General features: G+C 43.4%; 1 protein-coding gene across 6 annotated transcripts in view; it reads left to right on the top strand.

Moving 5' to 3' along the window:
* The window catches only part of LOC122806846 (cyclin-dependent kinase 17-like), a 2,140,137-nt gene that overhangs the window by 1,443,568 nt on the left and 679,144 nt on the right, over window positions 1–17,425 (top strand). For all 6 annotated transcript variants that reach the window (XM_044077605.1, XM_044077600.1, XM_044077601.1 and 3 more), the window contains one exon: window positions 9,717–9,773. In XM_044077605.1, the coding sequence (XP_043933540.1) occupies window positions 9,717–9,773 (57 nt within the window). The remainder of the gene's footprint in view (window positions 1–9,716; window positions 9,774–17,425) is intronic.

The raw sequence follows: 17,425 nt of genomic DNA, 5'->3' as shown, positions 1-17,425 counted from the left end.
AATAGTCACCTATAGCAAAACAAGTGTTTCTTCACAGTGTCACACAAATGGAATGCACCTTCAGACTGACGGCCATGATCTGGGGATTTAGAACATGCTTGGACAATGAGTTGTCCAAGTCAGTATTTCTCCAGTATCATCAAAATATCCTGCCTTATTCATCTGTAATGGGTTCTGTTTCTGATCCCAGTCCATCATAATTCCCACTTGCTGTGCCTTTATTTACCCCATCATAGAGATTCCCACTTGCTGTGCCTTTATTTACCCCATCATATAGTACCATGTTCTGTTTGGTGTATACTGCTGTAAACAACTCATCCCAACTATAAAGAAAAGAAATCCACAATTTAAAGTACTGCTCTTTCTCAGGTAGACTAAAAATCCTGTCCTTTTTTCTGTGCTTAGACTTGTTTGAGGATGTTCGTCGTGTTTCACTGTTGCAGTCGTTACAATTGGGTTATCCTGCTGGCAGGCTACCCGCAGTCAGCCCGGGTTCCAAAGTCTGGGTCTGGCATCGGTTGCTGTCGCCTCCACCCTGACGTCAGTGTGTCAAGGGTATAAAAGATGCAGCCGACACCATTTTCTTCAGTCTTTCTTGCCGCGCGGTGCCCGAAGCAAAAGCAGTTCGCAAGTGCCGGTCGGCCGACTCCTGAGATTTTCAAATTCGAATTTCAGATCCGAAGTCTTCATTAAAGCTAAGTACCCGTTGAAACTTTTTCTTGCTCCAGACCGATGTCAGAAAAAGTTAATAATTGTATTTCTTGTGGGAAGCAAATACCTCATAAGGATTTTCATTCTTACTGTATTCCTTGCCTAGGCCCTGACCACAACGTTGCTAGTTGTCGGTTTTGTGCTAGATTTAACCAACGCACTATTAAGCGTCTGTACGATTTTGCATTTCATTACTTTGGCAGAAGATTCAATTATATAATGCCGTCGGATCAGCCGACTACTGGAGTTTATAGAAAGTGCAAAGAAAAAGAAAAGGACAGGCTTCCGAGGTCCAAAACCGACGTGACTTCCGTTAGGCCTGACGCCGGTTCTCAGTGAGGCACTTTCGCAGCCCCTGACGCCCGCTACCTGAGAGCCACAGGCCGCTTCCGACTCCCATGTGGAGCCGACTAGGCCGCTGGAAACTCAAGGTATTGGACACTGAGAAATTATTCCCTCAGATGGGTACGGAGCCACTGAGCAGACAGAGGCTTCTGAGGGTGTTTTTAGGTCTACGCAGTTATATGTAAAGCCATCTTCAGCTTCAAAGGCAAAGACTAAAGCAGCTGTAAAGACAAAGAAACAAGTACAGCATTCTCCTGTACAGGCCTCCATGGCTAAAAAAACAGATGCTTAAAATGGCCGAAGACCTAATTACTTTGATCAGGGGTTCCCATCCCCCTCCTGATAAGAGGCCTAGGCAAGACATAGAATATGAATCTTCAGATCAGGTTTCCATTTCTTGTGATTCCTCTTCTGAACAGAAATATTCCCTTCCTCCCTGTGAGGATTCTGATGCTGAAGAATCTATCCCTTCAGCCTCACCTCCTGAGGATTATTCTTTTGGTGAGTCCCTGCATACTATGAGGGAGCACTTCCATTGGGAGAGCCAAGATTACTCAGAATCCAAGAAAAGGCTCAGAGACTTCCTTTTATTACCCCAGCACAGGCCCCTTGCTATTCCTCCTGATGTCCTTCATGGATGCATCTGCAGTCATAACAAATGGGTTGTCCTGTCGTCATGCAGCCCTTCGGTCGGCCGGATTCCAAAGTCCGGGTCCGGCTTCGGCTGATGTCGCACTTCACCCGACGTCATCTCTGCTGGTCTTCGGGTATAAAGGCATCAGCCGATGCCATTTTCTCCAGTCTTTCTTGCCGTGTGGCGCCCGAAGCAGAAGCTGTTTGCAAGTGCCGGTCGGTCAGATCCAGAGATTGCTACTACCGAATACTACTTCGAAGTCACAAAGGGTTAAAGACATTATCCTTGAAGCCCGCAGACCTTCAACAAGAAGGAACTATGCAGGAAAATGGAAAAGGTTCGTCATCTGGAGTACTGAAAGAGGAAAAGATGTGTCGAACATAGATATTGCTAACATTCTGGAGTACTTGGCAGAGCTTCTACATACTGGCCTGTCCTATTCCTCCATCAAGATACATGCATCAGCTATTTCAGCAGAGTACAGCTTTGATCCTCCTGTCTTTTCACATCCTCTACTCAGGCAGTTTCTCAGAGGGATCAAGAATGTAAAACCTCCTAGGAAACCACCACTACCAGCATGGGACTTGAACTTTGTGCTAGAAAAGTTGACACTCCCTCCGTTTGAACCAGCAGCAACAGCAGATCTACAGCACCTGTCATGGAAAACTGCTTTCTTACTGGCTATTATTTCAGCAAGGAGGGTTTCGGAACTACAGGCCCTAATGGCAGTACAACCCTTCCTAATCTTCCACCAAGATAGGGTGTCCATGAGAACTAATCCTACATTTATGCCTAAGGTGGTATCCAGAGTGTCCTTAAACCAGGCAATCCACCTACCTACCTTCTTTCCTAATCCACAAAACAAAGGTGAAAGAATAATGCATACCTTGGATGTACACAGACAATTACGCTACTACCTGGACAGAACCAAGGGTAACAGAAAAACTGACCAACTCTTTGTAGCCTATGCAACAGGAAGGGAAGGAAAAGCAATTTCCAAACAATCTCCAAATGGATAGGAAATTGCATAAGATTCTGTTACTCCTACCATGGAAAACCAATTCCACAGGACATAAGACCTCATTCTACAAGGGCTACAGCCACTACCACAGCTTTCTTAAGAGGAGTGGCAACCAATGACATTATTGAGGCGGCTACTTGGACCTCCGTGCATACATTTGCCAAGCATTATAATTTACCTCTATATTCTAGATCCCGAGCAGGGTTTGCCACTGCTGTACTGCAAGGGATCCTGACTACTCCATAATTATTATTCCTCCTCCCCTAGTTTGGCTATGGTATTCTACCCATTTGTTATGACTGCAGATGCATCCATGAAGGACATAGTACAGTTTTGTACCTACCATAAATGTAGATGTCCGAACTGGATAGCATCTGCAGTCAGGATTACCCTCCTCCTTCCCTCTGTGGTACTCCTAGGGTAATTACCCTCCTAATAGCTAGCTGGGGGGGGGAGTCTCTTATGGAGTATTTGTTTGTATATATGTACATACATGTTTATTTGTTGTGTTTGCCTTCTATTATTTTGGAAACATTGGCATTTATCCAAAATTTAGCTTTCCAAGAGGGCAATTGGCATCTGGGGCAAGAAACACTGAAGAAAATGGCGTCGGCTGATGCCTTTATACCCGAAGACCAGCAGAGATGACGTCGGGTGAAGTGCGACATCAGCCGAAGCTGGACCCGGACTTTGGAATCCGGCCGACCGAAGGGCTGCCTGACGACAGGACAACCCATTTGTTATGACTGCAGATGCTATCCAGTTCAGACATCTGCATTTATGGTAGGTACAAAACTGTACTTTTTAGACATTGTAGATGATGTATTTTCAGAGTCCGGTTTGTCTCCTGACTCTTTACCACCAGCTCCTGTTAAGCCAGACAGATACTACAGGGTTCCTGATTCTCATAACTTTCTTTACAAAAACCCTGCTGCTGACCCAGAAACTATTTCTCAGGGTCCCAAGGGGGTCAAGGCTTCCACTGCAAAAAACCCTATCCCCACTGATAGGGATTCAAGGGCCCTGGACAGATGAGGGAAAAAGATTTATACTTCTGCTACCTTGGCTGTAAGAGTTTTAAATTGTCAGTTTCATATGTTTAAATATCAGCAATATATTATGTCACAGCTTAAACAGAAATTTTTGACAAATTCAGAATGTGCAGAAAACAAAGAAATGCAGGATTTATTGCATGCAGCTGAAAAAGTGGGAAAGCATACTTTGCAATGTGGTTTTGATTCTCTAGAGGCCTCCTGCAGGGCCGCAGTTACAGGTTCTGTCATTAGGAGGTATGCTTGGTTAAAAGAACAGAATCTGCCCGATCATGTTAAAGCAAAGCTTTTAGATGCTCCATTACAACATGATACCTTGTTTGGTGTTAATGCAGAAGAAGTGTTGAAGAAAATGGAGGACAAAGCTAAATCTATGCAAACAGTAAAGGATTTCTTACAGGTACAGCCTCCCAGATTTAGCAGGAACTGGCCTACAAAGAATTGGTCCTTTCCAGTGTCAGACAGGCCACAAAGAGGCAGATACAGATGCCCCAGAGGCAGATCACAGCCCCAAGGCCTAAACAAAGGGGTGCTTCTACCTCCAAAAGCAGAGAGGAAAAATCACAGCCATACAGGAAACAGTCTCAATGACTTTCCCCTGCCAGTACCAAGCACTTATCTTCTGGCAGCTCCTTTGGGGGGAAAACTAGCACTTTTTTCACAAAATTGGCACATGATCACCCAGGACAAATGGGTCTTAAATAGCGTATCTAAAGGCTACAAGTTCCACTTTCAAACCCTGCCAAGACCAAATGGTATGCCAGACCTGCCACGCAATCAATGGGCAGAGACACAAAAGCAAGTTTCATCCCTCATGGACATGAGAGCCATTCAGCAAGTACCATAGCAAGAGCAGGGACAAAGATTGTACTCAAGGCTATTCTTGGTACCCAGAAAGGACAAAGCCTGGAGACCAATACTGGACCTGTCTATTCAAAACACATTCCTGGATATTCCAAAATTCAAAATGTTAACTCTGCAGCAGCTTCTGCCCATGCTGGGCAAGAAGGCTTGGCTTGTGACTTTTGACCTAAAAGAGGCATACCTGCATGTCCCAATCAGACAGTCATGCAGAAGATACCTCAGATTTATAGCTGGCTCAATGCACTACCAATTCTCTGCACTGCCCTTTGGCTTATCTACTGCGCCCAGGGTCTTCACAAAATGCCTGGCACCAGTAATTGCATTTTGCAGGCAAAGAGGAATACAAATATATCCTTACTTGGACGACTGCCTTATTCAAGCAAAGAACAAGGACATCCTACTACAGCATCTGGCGTTTGTAAAAAGATTACTAACAGGTCTAGGGTACACAGTAAACGAAAAGAAATCAAAGCTCGTACCCTATCAAGAGATAATATTCCTGGGTGCAAGCTTAACTACAACTGCCCAGATGGCTTATCTCATGCCAGACAAACACAGGCAACTGACTACTTATTTCAAAATGTTGGCAACAAAGACCCAGTTATCTGCAAGAAAAATTTTGCAGGCTTTGGGCTTCATGGCATCTTGCATACTGCTAATTCCATATGCAAGACTGCAGATGAGGAAACTTCAATGGTATCTGAAAAGTGTTTGGACTCAACATTGCCACAGCCTGGAAACAATAATTACCCTCATTCCCTGCCTGCAACAGGAGTTTCGATGGTGGGCAAAAGCTTGTCACCTCAACACGGGACAGCCATTCACCTTAACCACAGCCAGGCATTCACCTTTACCCCAGCCAGCAGACATTGACAACAGATGCATCAGATTATGCCTAGGGGGCCCATATGGCAGGAAGATGTATTCAGGGCACATGGTCCGCAAGTCAAATGCATCTACATATCAATCAAAAAGAGATGCTAGCTGTTCGGAATGCCCTGACAGCCTTCAAGGATCAACTTCATCCAGGACAACTACTGATAAAGATGGAAAATACTACAGTCATGTGGTACATAAACAAGCAGGGGGGCACACATTTCTACCCCCTCTGCAGACTAGCCATGAACTTGTGGGACACAGCACTGACTTACCAAGTACATCTGCAAGCACAGTTCCTGCCAGGAAGGATAAATACTATGGCAGACGAACTAAGCAGAAACCTAATGGATCCTCACGAGTGGAAATTGGATCCACAAGTCTTCAGCATGATAACAAGGAACTGGGGATGCCCGGACATAGACCTATTTGCCTCCCCTCACAACTGCCAATTACAGAGATTCTGCACAAGGACTTATCACAAGCAAGCATGGAAAGTGGATGCTCTATCTTTCAGCTGGAAAAACCTAACCGTATATGCTTTTCCTCCTCTGCCTCTCCTCCCCAAGGTCAGATAAGAGAAGCCAAAAATGATACTGATTGCCCCAGACTGGCCCTGCCAGTACTGGCACCCAATCCTAAAGAGCTTGTCTCAATGCCCAGCTTGGACATTACCTCAAATTCCTCACTTATTGACCCAACAAGACAGTCAGATACTGCACACCAACTCAGGACCTTAAACCTGGCATCATGGTATATAATGTAGCCATTCAAGACACACCTCTCTCTAAAGCAGTGATGGATGTTATTTTGGAGGCCAGGAGGCCTAGCACCAGAAAATCTTATGCAGAAAAATGGAAGAGATTCTGTGCTTGGACCCAGGCACTAGGTATTAACATGACTGTTCCAAATATTCCTCAGATTTTGCAATACTTAACTGAGATGCTGGATAAAGACCTTTCCTTTTCATCAATTAAAATTCATGCCTCTGCCATTTCAGCTCATTACAATACAGAACCACCTATTTTTTCTCACCCATTGCTAAGGCAGTACCTCAGAGGAGCCAAAAACATAAGACCTCCAAGGAGAGCACCAATACTTGCTTGGGACCTCAGCTATGTCTTGGAAAAACTCACACTGCCTCCGTTTGAGCCAGCCTCTGCAGCTGATATAAAATTCTTATCCTGGAAAACAGCTCTGCTCCCAGCAATAACCTCTGCTAGATGAGTCTCAGAGTTACAGGCACTCATGGCTGTGGAACCTTTTATCATTTTCCATCCTGACAGGATTTCTCTAAGGACAAACCCTACATTTATGCCTAAGGTAGTGTCCAGTGTGGCCCTTAACCAAACAATTCATTTGCCTACCTTTGACCCAAACCCACAGAATAAGGATGAGAGACTTATGCATTCTTTGGACATTCACAGGCAGCTATGCTTCTACTTGGATAGAACCAAAGCTTTCAGAAAGACTGAACAACTTCTAGTGGCATATGCTGCAGGATCACAAGGAAAGCCTATCTCAAAACAGACTATTTCAAAGTGGATAGGCCACTGCATTCATTTCTGCTATTCACAGCATGGCAAATCAGTGCCTAAGGGCATTGGGCCACATTCAACTAGAGCAGCAGCCTTCCTCAGAGGAGTACCAACCAAAGACATCTTAGAGGCTGCAACTTGGAGTTCAGTGCATACTTTTACAAAGCACTATCACTTACCTCTCTACTCTAAATCCAGGGCAGGCTTTGCCACTGCAGTTCTGCAGGGCCTAATAGCCTCTCCTAATCCTATTTAGCCAGGCTCCCAACCTTAGCTTTGGGATTCGACCCAGTTGTAATGACTGCAACAGTGAAACACAATGAACATAGTACAGTTGTGTACCTACCATAAATGTAGATGTTTGAGTGTATTCACTGTTGCAGTCCAGGTTACCCTCCCACCATCCCCCCTTTCCTTTGCTAGGGCTTATCTGTACTTCTCTATTCTATACAACGTATGTGGTGTATTTGCTTGTAGATGAAGGAAAAGTTGTTTTTTTATGTATGCATGCTTATTGTCATAATTTAGCCTACCTTTTTAGGGTCACCTGACATCTGGGGCAAGAAAAACTGAAGAAAATGGCGTTGGCTGCATCTTTTATACCCCTGGCGCACTGACGTCAGGGAGGAGGCGACAGCAACTGACGCTGGACCCAGACTTTGGAACTCTGGCCGACTGCAGGTAGCCTGCCAGCAGGATAACCCAATTGTAATGACTGCAACAGTGAATACACTCGAACATCTACATTTATGGTAGGTACACAACTGTACTTTATCTGAGCTTTGCCTTATGACTTGTGGCAAACCCTGTTCTCTGACCTTTTTTCTCAAAAAGAAAAAAAAAAGCTCATTTAATTGGTATTCAAAGACCTAGGCCTATGACAAAAAGTCACGGGTTCAGGGAAAATGACCAAGTACATTTCGTGCTTATGGAACAAGCTTTACCTACATAGTAAACCATGTAAAACTGTTAGAATTCAAACTTTATTTAGATGAATGGATGTGATGCCATAACTTCATCCAAGGACTCTATCTTTCTTTTTTTTCTTTTTCTCCACCTTCTTATTTCCCTTCCCTCTTGCATAATTCAAGGTGAAAATATTGTCTTTATTTCCTCAGTTACTATTGCCTGTTGTCATTATCATCTGAACTTTGTCTCACTTTCCAGTGTGGTTCTTCTGTAGCAACATGAGCTGAGCTTACAATGGTTTGCATTGTTAACTTGTAAAACCTGTGACCCTATGTTTACCCTAGACATTGAAATATGCATATATCTACGTACCTCTCACCAGAACAGACAGGAGAGTTAATGAAATTCAAAGCAGGAGGTATCTGCTTCCAGGCTACTCCCTTGTTTTTTGGTTTATATGTTGCACCAAGGGTTTTAAAGTGGCTCTAGCAATTGCCTGCTGCAAAACCAAGGTCATCCACATGTACTCCTGCCTGGATGACTGCCTGATTCAAACCCCTGACCTAGAGGAGATAAGACAGCTTTGTAGTTTTCCTTGGCCTGCTTTGAGTCTGGTATTCTCACCAAACCTGCCCAAATTACGGCCCATACCCTTCAGACAGTTCCAGTTTCTGGGAGCCCTTCCAGGTGCAGCAAACCAGAAGGAATTAATTCACTCAGCGAAGATGTTTTACCTTCATAGCTCACTAAATTCAAATGTCTTCTGGTGTTTCCTTGGGACACTGAGATGCATGGTATTCTCAGTTCTGCTGCCCCCCCCCCCTTGTCAAAACGTTATCAGTGTATTGTGTATCATTGTTTTGAAGGGCGTACGATTGCTTTGTGAGCATGCACGAAGGCTGCACTTGAAAATGTTGACACTGTTGCTGTCATAGAGTTACGACTTTAACTACGTTTATATGTTTACATCTCTGTATAGAGTTGTATATATGCCTGTACTTGGCTTTGTGGCATAGAGGAGTTGAGCTCTGCCAAAACCCAGGTGATAAGAGTGAGAGTTTCAGCTTGAATATTTGACGAGCTGTACTACGTTGATTTATCTGGATTGTCTCTACTTTGGGGAAGGAGACGCAAATTCTTGTGGCCATTCACCACCATGCAAGCAGGGGCTTGTGCAACACTGAAATGGAAAGGGCCAAGGAAGTGTGCTTGACAAGTTGGTTGTGATAGTCCTTATTATCATGTGGGCTGAATGAAATACCCACATGGACAAGGGTGTAGGAAGCCCCTCTTTGACGCAGGTGCTCATGTCAGCCACAAGTTGTGGTGCTAGGGCTTGATTAGAAACATCTGTCATTACCATGATGCCAGTGAGTGTGCAAGCCAACTGTCTGAATGACTTCACCTTTGGCTGGCTCTTGCCTGTGTGCTGGAGATGGCCAGTTCTGAGGAACAAATGGGCTCAAGTCCTCCACAAGACCAGTAGGGGGAGGCTTGATATTTAGTAAGTACAAAGGAGTAAAGGACCTGGAAAAAAGTATGTACGTAGTATATGTATCTATGTTTGTGTCTGTATGTGTATGCATATAGATTTATACATTCTATAGAGAGGTGTTGTGTCTGTATGCCTCTGTGTATAGACAGTTAAATGTTAGGATTTGAGTTATTTATTTTTGAAGATGATACAAAAGTGATATTTAGCTATGTGAGCAGAGTTTTTTCACAATCTGTGACCTGTGACTAAACATTTCCTTTTAATTTTTCAGTCAGAAATTGGTTTTGGAAAATTAGAGACCTACGTCAAATTGGAGAAATTGGGAGAGGTAAGGTTGAAAACATTTGGTAAATGCATGCATTCTTATTTGATTTGTGGCTTAAGATATAGCAGAATTCTGTTTAAAAACAGCCTTCCAGCAAGTAGTGCACAAAAACTACCAATGTAGTTGTAACTGCTGGCTGAGCAAGCCAGTTGTAAGTAGTGTCTTTCTCTAGTGCATCAGATTTACTTAATGTTGCGCCTACAGCTCTTGTTCTAAATGTTCAGTATGTGTACACAGGTTTGTTTAACCCTGGAGTGGTGGCCAGATGTTAATGATGCAGTTATGTAAATTGTAGCTATGAATACAATTTAATGTCAGAAAGCAGGAAGTTTATCTTTTGAAATCTTATAATTTGGTATTTGCCACAGCATCATCTTTGGGATTTGTTTTATCTGATATCAAAGTATTTTTTTGGACAAAAATTCTTCCTTTGTACTTTTGCTTATTTGAAATGGTACTTGTTTCATTTATTTGTTTAGTTATTGGCATGTTTTGGGGGTTCATTTTGATTCTAGGTTGGTATGCTGTTGTGAAGTTCACATGTTTTCCCTTTGCTAATGTTTTCTGCAGCTTCCTTAAAGACATGCTGGCAGGTAGAGATTTTTATCCCTAGATATGAGGTGCATGTCTTGTGTCGGACAAACATCTCACACTGAGCTGATTCCTGCCTTTGCTTTTTGTTAATCAGGATAGGCTGTGGCCCTTGACACAGAATTAAACAAATTGGTTACATGAAATGGATGTGTGTGTGTGCACGGCACCTTTGTTACAAGTCAGTCACTTGTCTTAAGGTAAAATGTAAGGGATTGGCTTTTCACTTACAGTGCTTCTCTCAGAATGTGGTACAGGAGGAGATGTGGATCTCTCCTAAGCAAAGAAGGCAACATTGTGGTTGTCTTCCTTTTGCAAACTTACTTGTAAACTTTTCTGGAAACAAGCAGTTCAGAAATACAAAACATTGTAGCAGATTATCTGAACAATAAACCAATTAGACTGTGTGTTTATCATCTTAAGGTTGATTGGAAGCAACTGATGGATAAAATTCACTTTCAGCTGGTTGTTTCTTTGGTGGTTGGAGGTGGGTGGGTATTACAGGATAAATACCACCTTTTATAGGACCGACATCCTGGGAAGAAGAGAAGTTAGCCATGCCAAAGGGAATGTTCATAGGCCTCTGCATATCAGTCCAGAAGCATAGATGTTTGCCCTGTATTTCCCACAGATAAGGATTTTTGTGCATCATTGAGCCTTGTTAAACTTCCAGTGTTTTGCTGAATATAGTTGCACAATTGTATTTACTTTTGAACTGCTGCTAGCATTCACACTGTGGTTTACAAAATTACATAGCATTTATTTATAAAAATGTGTGCTATTGTATATATATGCATACACATTTTATTTGTCATTCAAAGAGCAAAATAAAAATGCATGTAATGAGATCCAGAGCATGGTGCACCATTCAAGCATTCATCACATTCCATTTCCATTGTATGTGACAGGCTATTACTTTCAGTAGATAAAGGATTTGAATTTTGATTATGACATTAATAAGACATGTTGGCAAAACAGATGCGTCTCAGAGGATCCCCATTCTCTGGAACAGGCTCCCCATCCATGTGAAGCAGAGTCCATCCCTAACCCTATTAAAGCGTAACCTTGGCCAATGGATGGGAAATAGGAAATTCATCCTGGATCTGGCCCCTTTGTCTCTGATAGAAGCAGACAGTAATGCCCAAATTAGCATAGCCCCCCCCCCCCCCCACACACACACACACACACCTCTAGACACTTCCTAACTAACATAGCCTCTCCTAATAAATGCCCATGATACATAGAGACACAGTTGGATAGGAATGCATGGCTGGCTTTTAAAGGCCCTGATGATCATTAGCCTAGTAAGCAAGTATGAACATATGAACTTGTATACATTTGTATATTGTAGTTAAATGCTGTTAACTTATCTGCTTTAATGTTAAACGGATGTAAACCACCTCAGTAACATTCGGTTCCCAGTCACTAATTCCCTGGATTTTTACCCTTGCTAACTTAAAACTGTTCTTTACTTATGTTTGGCCAAATCTCTCATATATAGCTTCAAATTCTATTACAGTCATTCTTAAATATATATGTGGTAAGTTTCAACTGTGATTCCTCGAGTTATATATGATCGAAGCTGCAACCAGATTTTATTTTATTTATTTATTTTACATTTGTTTACCGGGAAAGTCAGACCGGACACAGGTCCTTTTTCAGTGGAGGCCCGGGGAGAAAAGCTCCACATTTACTTAATAAATCATATAACAACGAACAATAATATGGCACAATGCAAAAATAATCTGAAAGAATAACAAAGTAATACAAAAATAATCCAAAAGAATACAAGGCAATGCAAAAGAGAGAGAAAGAATGCAATTGCATGAAGAAGTAATAGTAGTTGAATGCAATAGACTTGAAAAGGAAGCACCTTCCCTGCATCTGTATATATGGGGAATCCCCCCTACACACACACACTCCATTTTTCATAATGGTGGAGAAAAGCTTTAAAAAAAAAAAGCTTTAAAAAAATAATAATTGCTGGTAATCTAATAGAAACAACAGCAATGATTCTGGATGAGAAACCTTGGCCCTGTTTAAGCGTAATTGGGATGATTGGATGGGTAACTGGAAATTCACCCTGGGGGTTCCACCTGTATCCCTCTTGGACAGGGGCAATAGGTTCTGATTTTAGTGTCTGCTTGAACCAGACACCCTTGAGACCACGGGTTGATCTTGGCTAGGCTTGTAAGGGCCCTGGGGCCATTAACCTAGTGACTTGCTATGATCCTAAACCTCTTCCACGTCATACTTGACTGCAAATAAGACAACTATGTGGAACTTTCTGTTATCATGTTTATGATGCCTACCTAAGTAACAAAAATAAGACAAGGCATAGCTAGAAGCTGTTTTTGTGTACATTGAGCTTCGTGATGTTCTTCGTGTTTCACTGTTGCAGTCATTACATTTGGGTAATCTGCTGGCAGGTTGCCCTCAGTCGGCCAGAATTCCAAAGTCTTGGGTCCTGCGTCGGTTGCTGTCTCCTCTTCCATGACGTCAGGTCATCAGGGGTATAAAACATGCAGCCGACGCCATTTTCTTTAGTCTTTCTTGCCGCGCGGTGCCCGAAGCAGAAGCATTTCGCAAGTGCCAGTCGGCCGACTACTGAAACATTCAAGTTTGAGTTTCAGAACTGAAGTCTTCACTAAAGCTAAGTACCCCGTTGGGGAAACTTTTTTCTTGTTCCATACCGATGTCAGAAAAAGTTAATAATTGTATTACTTGTGGGAAGCAAATACCTAATAAGGATTTCCATTTATACTGTATTCCTTGCCTAGGCCCTGATCACAACGTGCCTGGCTGTCTGTTTTGTGCTAGATTTAACCAAGGCACTGTTAAGCGTCAGTATATTTTTGCCTCAAAGTATTTTGGAAACAGATTTAACTGCCTAGAAATGTCATCGGATAGCAATCCAACTACCGGAGTACATAAAAAGCGCAAAGAAAGGACAGAGAAAGGCAGTCAAGATCAAAAACTGATGACAATGCTTCTCCTAAGCCAGTCGCCGGTTTGCTGGTACTCAGTGAGGCGCTTTCGCAGCCCCTAATACCCACTACCTTCAAGTCGTAGGCCTCTACCGACACCCTTGTGGAGTCTGGCATGCCGCAAGATACTCAAGGTATTGGACAGACGGATGTATCTCCCTTGGATGGGTCCAGAGCCACTGAGCAGACGCTGGCTTCTGAGGGTGTATTCAGACCTCAACATTTGTATATCAAACCGACAGCTGCAAAACCAAAGACAAAGGCAACTTCTAAAACTAAAAAAATGACGCATGAGCCACATGCACAGGCCTCTATGCCTAAAAAGCAGATGATCAAAATGGCTGAAGACCTTATTACCTTGATCAGGGGTACCCATCCCCCTCCAGATAAGAGGCCTAGGCAAGACACTGATTATGAATCTTCAGATCAGGTTTCTATTTCTTCTGATTCTTCTTCTGATCAGGAATTATCTATACCTCTCTATGAGGATTCTGATGCAGAGGAGTCTATACCATCTGCATCTCCTCCTGAGGATTATTCATTTGGAGAAACCTTGCATACTTTGAGGGAGAATTTTCACTGAGAGAGACAAGACTTAGAATCAAAAACGAGGCTCAGGGATTTCCTTCTTCTCCCTCAGCACAGACCTTTAGCCATTCCCCCTGTTTTAGACATTGTGGATGATGTGTTTTCCGAGTCAAGCTTGACCCCTGACTCCTTACCTCCGGCTCCCAGTAAGCCTGACAGATATTTACAGGGTCCCCTGACTCACATAAAATTTTATTTAGAAACCCTGCTGCTGATCCTGAAACTATTTCACAGGGTCCAAAGGGCGTTAAAGCCTCAACAGCAAAAAATCCTACCCCCTCTGACAAAGATTCAAGGGCATTGGACAGATGGGGAAAAAAGGTCTATACATCTGCAACCTTGGCAATCAGGGCCTTAAACTGTCAATTTCATATGCTTAAGTATCAACAAAATGTTATGGGATTGTTGAAACAGAAAATGATGATTTCAGAATGTGCAGAAAATAAGGAATTGCAGGAATTATTGCATGCAGCTGAACAAGTTGGAAAGCATACTTTGCAATGTGGTTTTGATTCCTTAGAGGCCTCCTGCAGGGCCGCAGTTACTGGATCTGTGATTAGGAGGCATGCCTGGCTAAAGGAACAAAATCTGCCTGATCATGTTAAAGCAAAATTGCTAGATGCACCTTTACAGCATGATTCTCTGTTTGGTATTAAGGCAGAAGAGGTTTTAAAGAAAATGGAAGACAAAGCTAAGTCTATGCAAATTGTTAAAGACTTCTTACAAGTGCAGCCACCAAGATTCAGTAGACACTGGCCTACAAAAAAATTGGTTCTTTCCTGTGTCAGACAGAGCTCAAAGGGGCAAATCCAGATGCCCTAAGGGTTCCAGATACCAGGCGCAAGATTCGTACAGGTCAAAGCAATGGGGTGCTTCTACCTCCAAATCTGGAGGAGATAAAGCGCAAACCTATAGAAAACAATCCCAATGACTTCCCTCTGCCTACACCAAGCACTTATCTTTTGGCAGCACCCATATGGGGAGAATTAGCACTTTTTGCTCAAAATTGGCAGTTAATAACCCAGGACAAGTGGGTATTAAACATAGTATCACAGGGATACAGATTCCATTTCCACACACTGCCAATGGCAAATGGTTAGCCAGATCTGCAAAAAATCAATGGGCAGAGGCACAGAAGCAGGTTACGTCCTTCAGCCAGTACCACAATAGGAAAAAGGACATGGGTTTTACTCAAAACTGTTCTTGGTACCCAGAAAGGACGAGGCCTGGTGGCCAATGCTGGATTTATCAATTTTTAGCACATACCTGGACATTCCAAAATTCAAAATGCTGACTTTGCAGCAGCTTTTGCCCATGCTGGACAAGAATGCTTAGCTGGTGACATTAGACCTAAAAGAGGCATACCTGCATGTCCCAATAAGACAATCATGCAGAAGATACAAAGAAGTTATGTACTCACCATAACGTTCCATCTGAGTAGGTACTTTATTTGTCTGCAACCTGTGGGTATCGGATCCGACTTCGGATCTGAGACGGCAGCTTTCCAAGATCCGAGCTCCTAGCTCCTCCCCCTACCCATAATCCCCTGCTACCAACCATATTACCTCAGATCGTGTTTTTTGCCTCACCAACCTGGTAACACGAAAAATCAACTGCAAAGGTGATCAGAAAATCCCGAAAGGTTCGGGGGATGGCAGGGGGGGTCAGTTGCAGACAAATGAGTACCTACTCAGATGGAACGTTATGGTGAGTACATAACTTCTTTATCTGAAGTAGTTATTTCATTTGCTCTGCAACCTGTGGGACAGAGTCACCAGCTACCTTATAAGAACCTGGGTGGTCCTTACGGAAGGATATTCCGAAGCACCGCGAAGCCAAAAGAAGCCCTACTTCTCGAAATCACATCTAGTTTATAATGAGAAATGAATGTATGAGAAGAGGACCAAGTAGCTGCTGAACATATGTCGTCCACTGGAACCCTAGACCAAAAGGCTGTTGAGGTGGCTACAGATCTTGTAGAATGAGCACAGATACTAACCGGGGCTGGTTTGCCAGACGATATATACCCCTGATTAATACACTGATGGATCCAATTTGCTACAGTCACTTTGGAAATGGCTTTGCCCATGGCTGATTTTGCATAAGAGACAAACAACTGGTCCGACTTGCAAAACTCTCTAGTCCTATACAAGTAGAAATGCAGCTGTCTGTGTACATCCAATTTGTGTAAAGTGTATTCTCCCTTGTTCTGAAATGTTGGAAAAAACACTGGTAGATTTATCGATTGATTTATATTTGCTTCTTGAAGCAACCTTAGGCAAGAAAGACGGGTTAGTCCTGAGGGACACTCTATCTTTGTGAAAGATAAGGTAAGGAGGTTTCATACACAAGGCTTGCAATTCTGAAACCCTTTTGGCCGAAGTAATAGCCATTAAGAAGGCCGTTTTCCATGACAAGAACTTCAACGGAATTGAGGCCGCAGGTTCGAAAGGTGGACTTGTCAAGGCTTGCAAGACTAGAGTGAGATCCCATGGGGGAACCACAGACTTTATCGGTGGATTTAAAAGGAAGATGCCTCGTAAGAAGGTTTTGCACAACTTTGTAGATGCTAAGGAACCTATGCCATCACCCACATGAAAATGGGAGGTAGCCGCCAATTGCACCTTAACCGTAGAAGCGCTTGCTCCCTGCCAAGAGATCAATGAGAGGAAGTCCAGAATGGTTGGAATAGGGACAGTAAATGGGTCCAAGCCCTTGTTTTTGGGCCAAATGGAAAAACGTTTCCATTTACTGTTGTAAAGTTTTCTGGTAGACGGCTTATGAGCCGCAACCAGAATGGCCTTAACGGGAGATGAGATACCGGGAGTCCTAGCCATTAATGGAACTGGATCAGCCAAGCTGCAAGCTTGAGGTTGACCAGGTTCAGGGTTGGGCAACCCGCGGGATGAGAGATCAGTTCTGGACTGGGATCCAGAATCCATGGAGGAGCCACACTGTGAGACCGCAGAAAGGGGAACCAGATCTGCCGAGGCCAGAATGGGGCTATGAGGATAGCTCTGCTCCCCAACCGACAGGCTTTCTGAATGAATTTCATCATGAGTGGAAGGGGCGGATAAGCATAAAGGAGCCCGGGAGGCCAAGCATGGACTAGAGCATCTCTGGGGGTCTCCCCTCTGGGGGGAATTATTGTGAAGTACTCGCTGCATTTTGTGTTTAAAGGAGAAGCAAAAAGATTGCAGCGAGTCCGACCCCTTTTGTGGAAGATCTGCTTTGCAACAGATGGATTCAGAGACCACTCATACGGAGTGAGAAGCACCCGACTTAGCTTGTCCGCTAATATGTTGGACCGTCCCGGGATGTGCGTTGCTACCAGAAAACAGTTGGTGGAGATCGCCCATTCCCAAACTCTCATGACCTCTCGACACAGGGGATAGGATCTGGTTCCTCCCTTTTTGTTTATATACCAGCCTACAGACATGTTGTCTGTCTGGATCGCAGTAGTCCCCAGGGGGAGAACGTCGTGGAGAG

This window comes from Protopterus annectens, chromosome 7.part0 (genome assembly GCF_019279795.1).
Source record: "Protopterus annectens isolate FY-2018-M chromosome 7.part0, PAN1.0, whole genome shotgun sequence".
Taxonomy (NCBI): Eukaryota; Metazoa; Chordata; order Ceratodontiformes; family Protopteridae; genus Protopterus; species Protopterus annectens.
The sequence above is the reverse complement of the archived record's forward strand: the minus strand, read 5'-3'. Positions and strand labels throughout refer to the sequence as shown.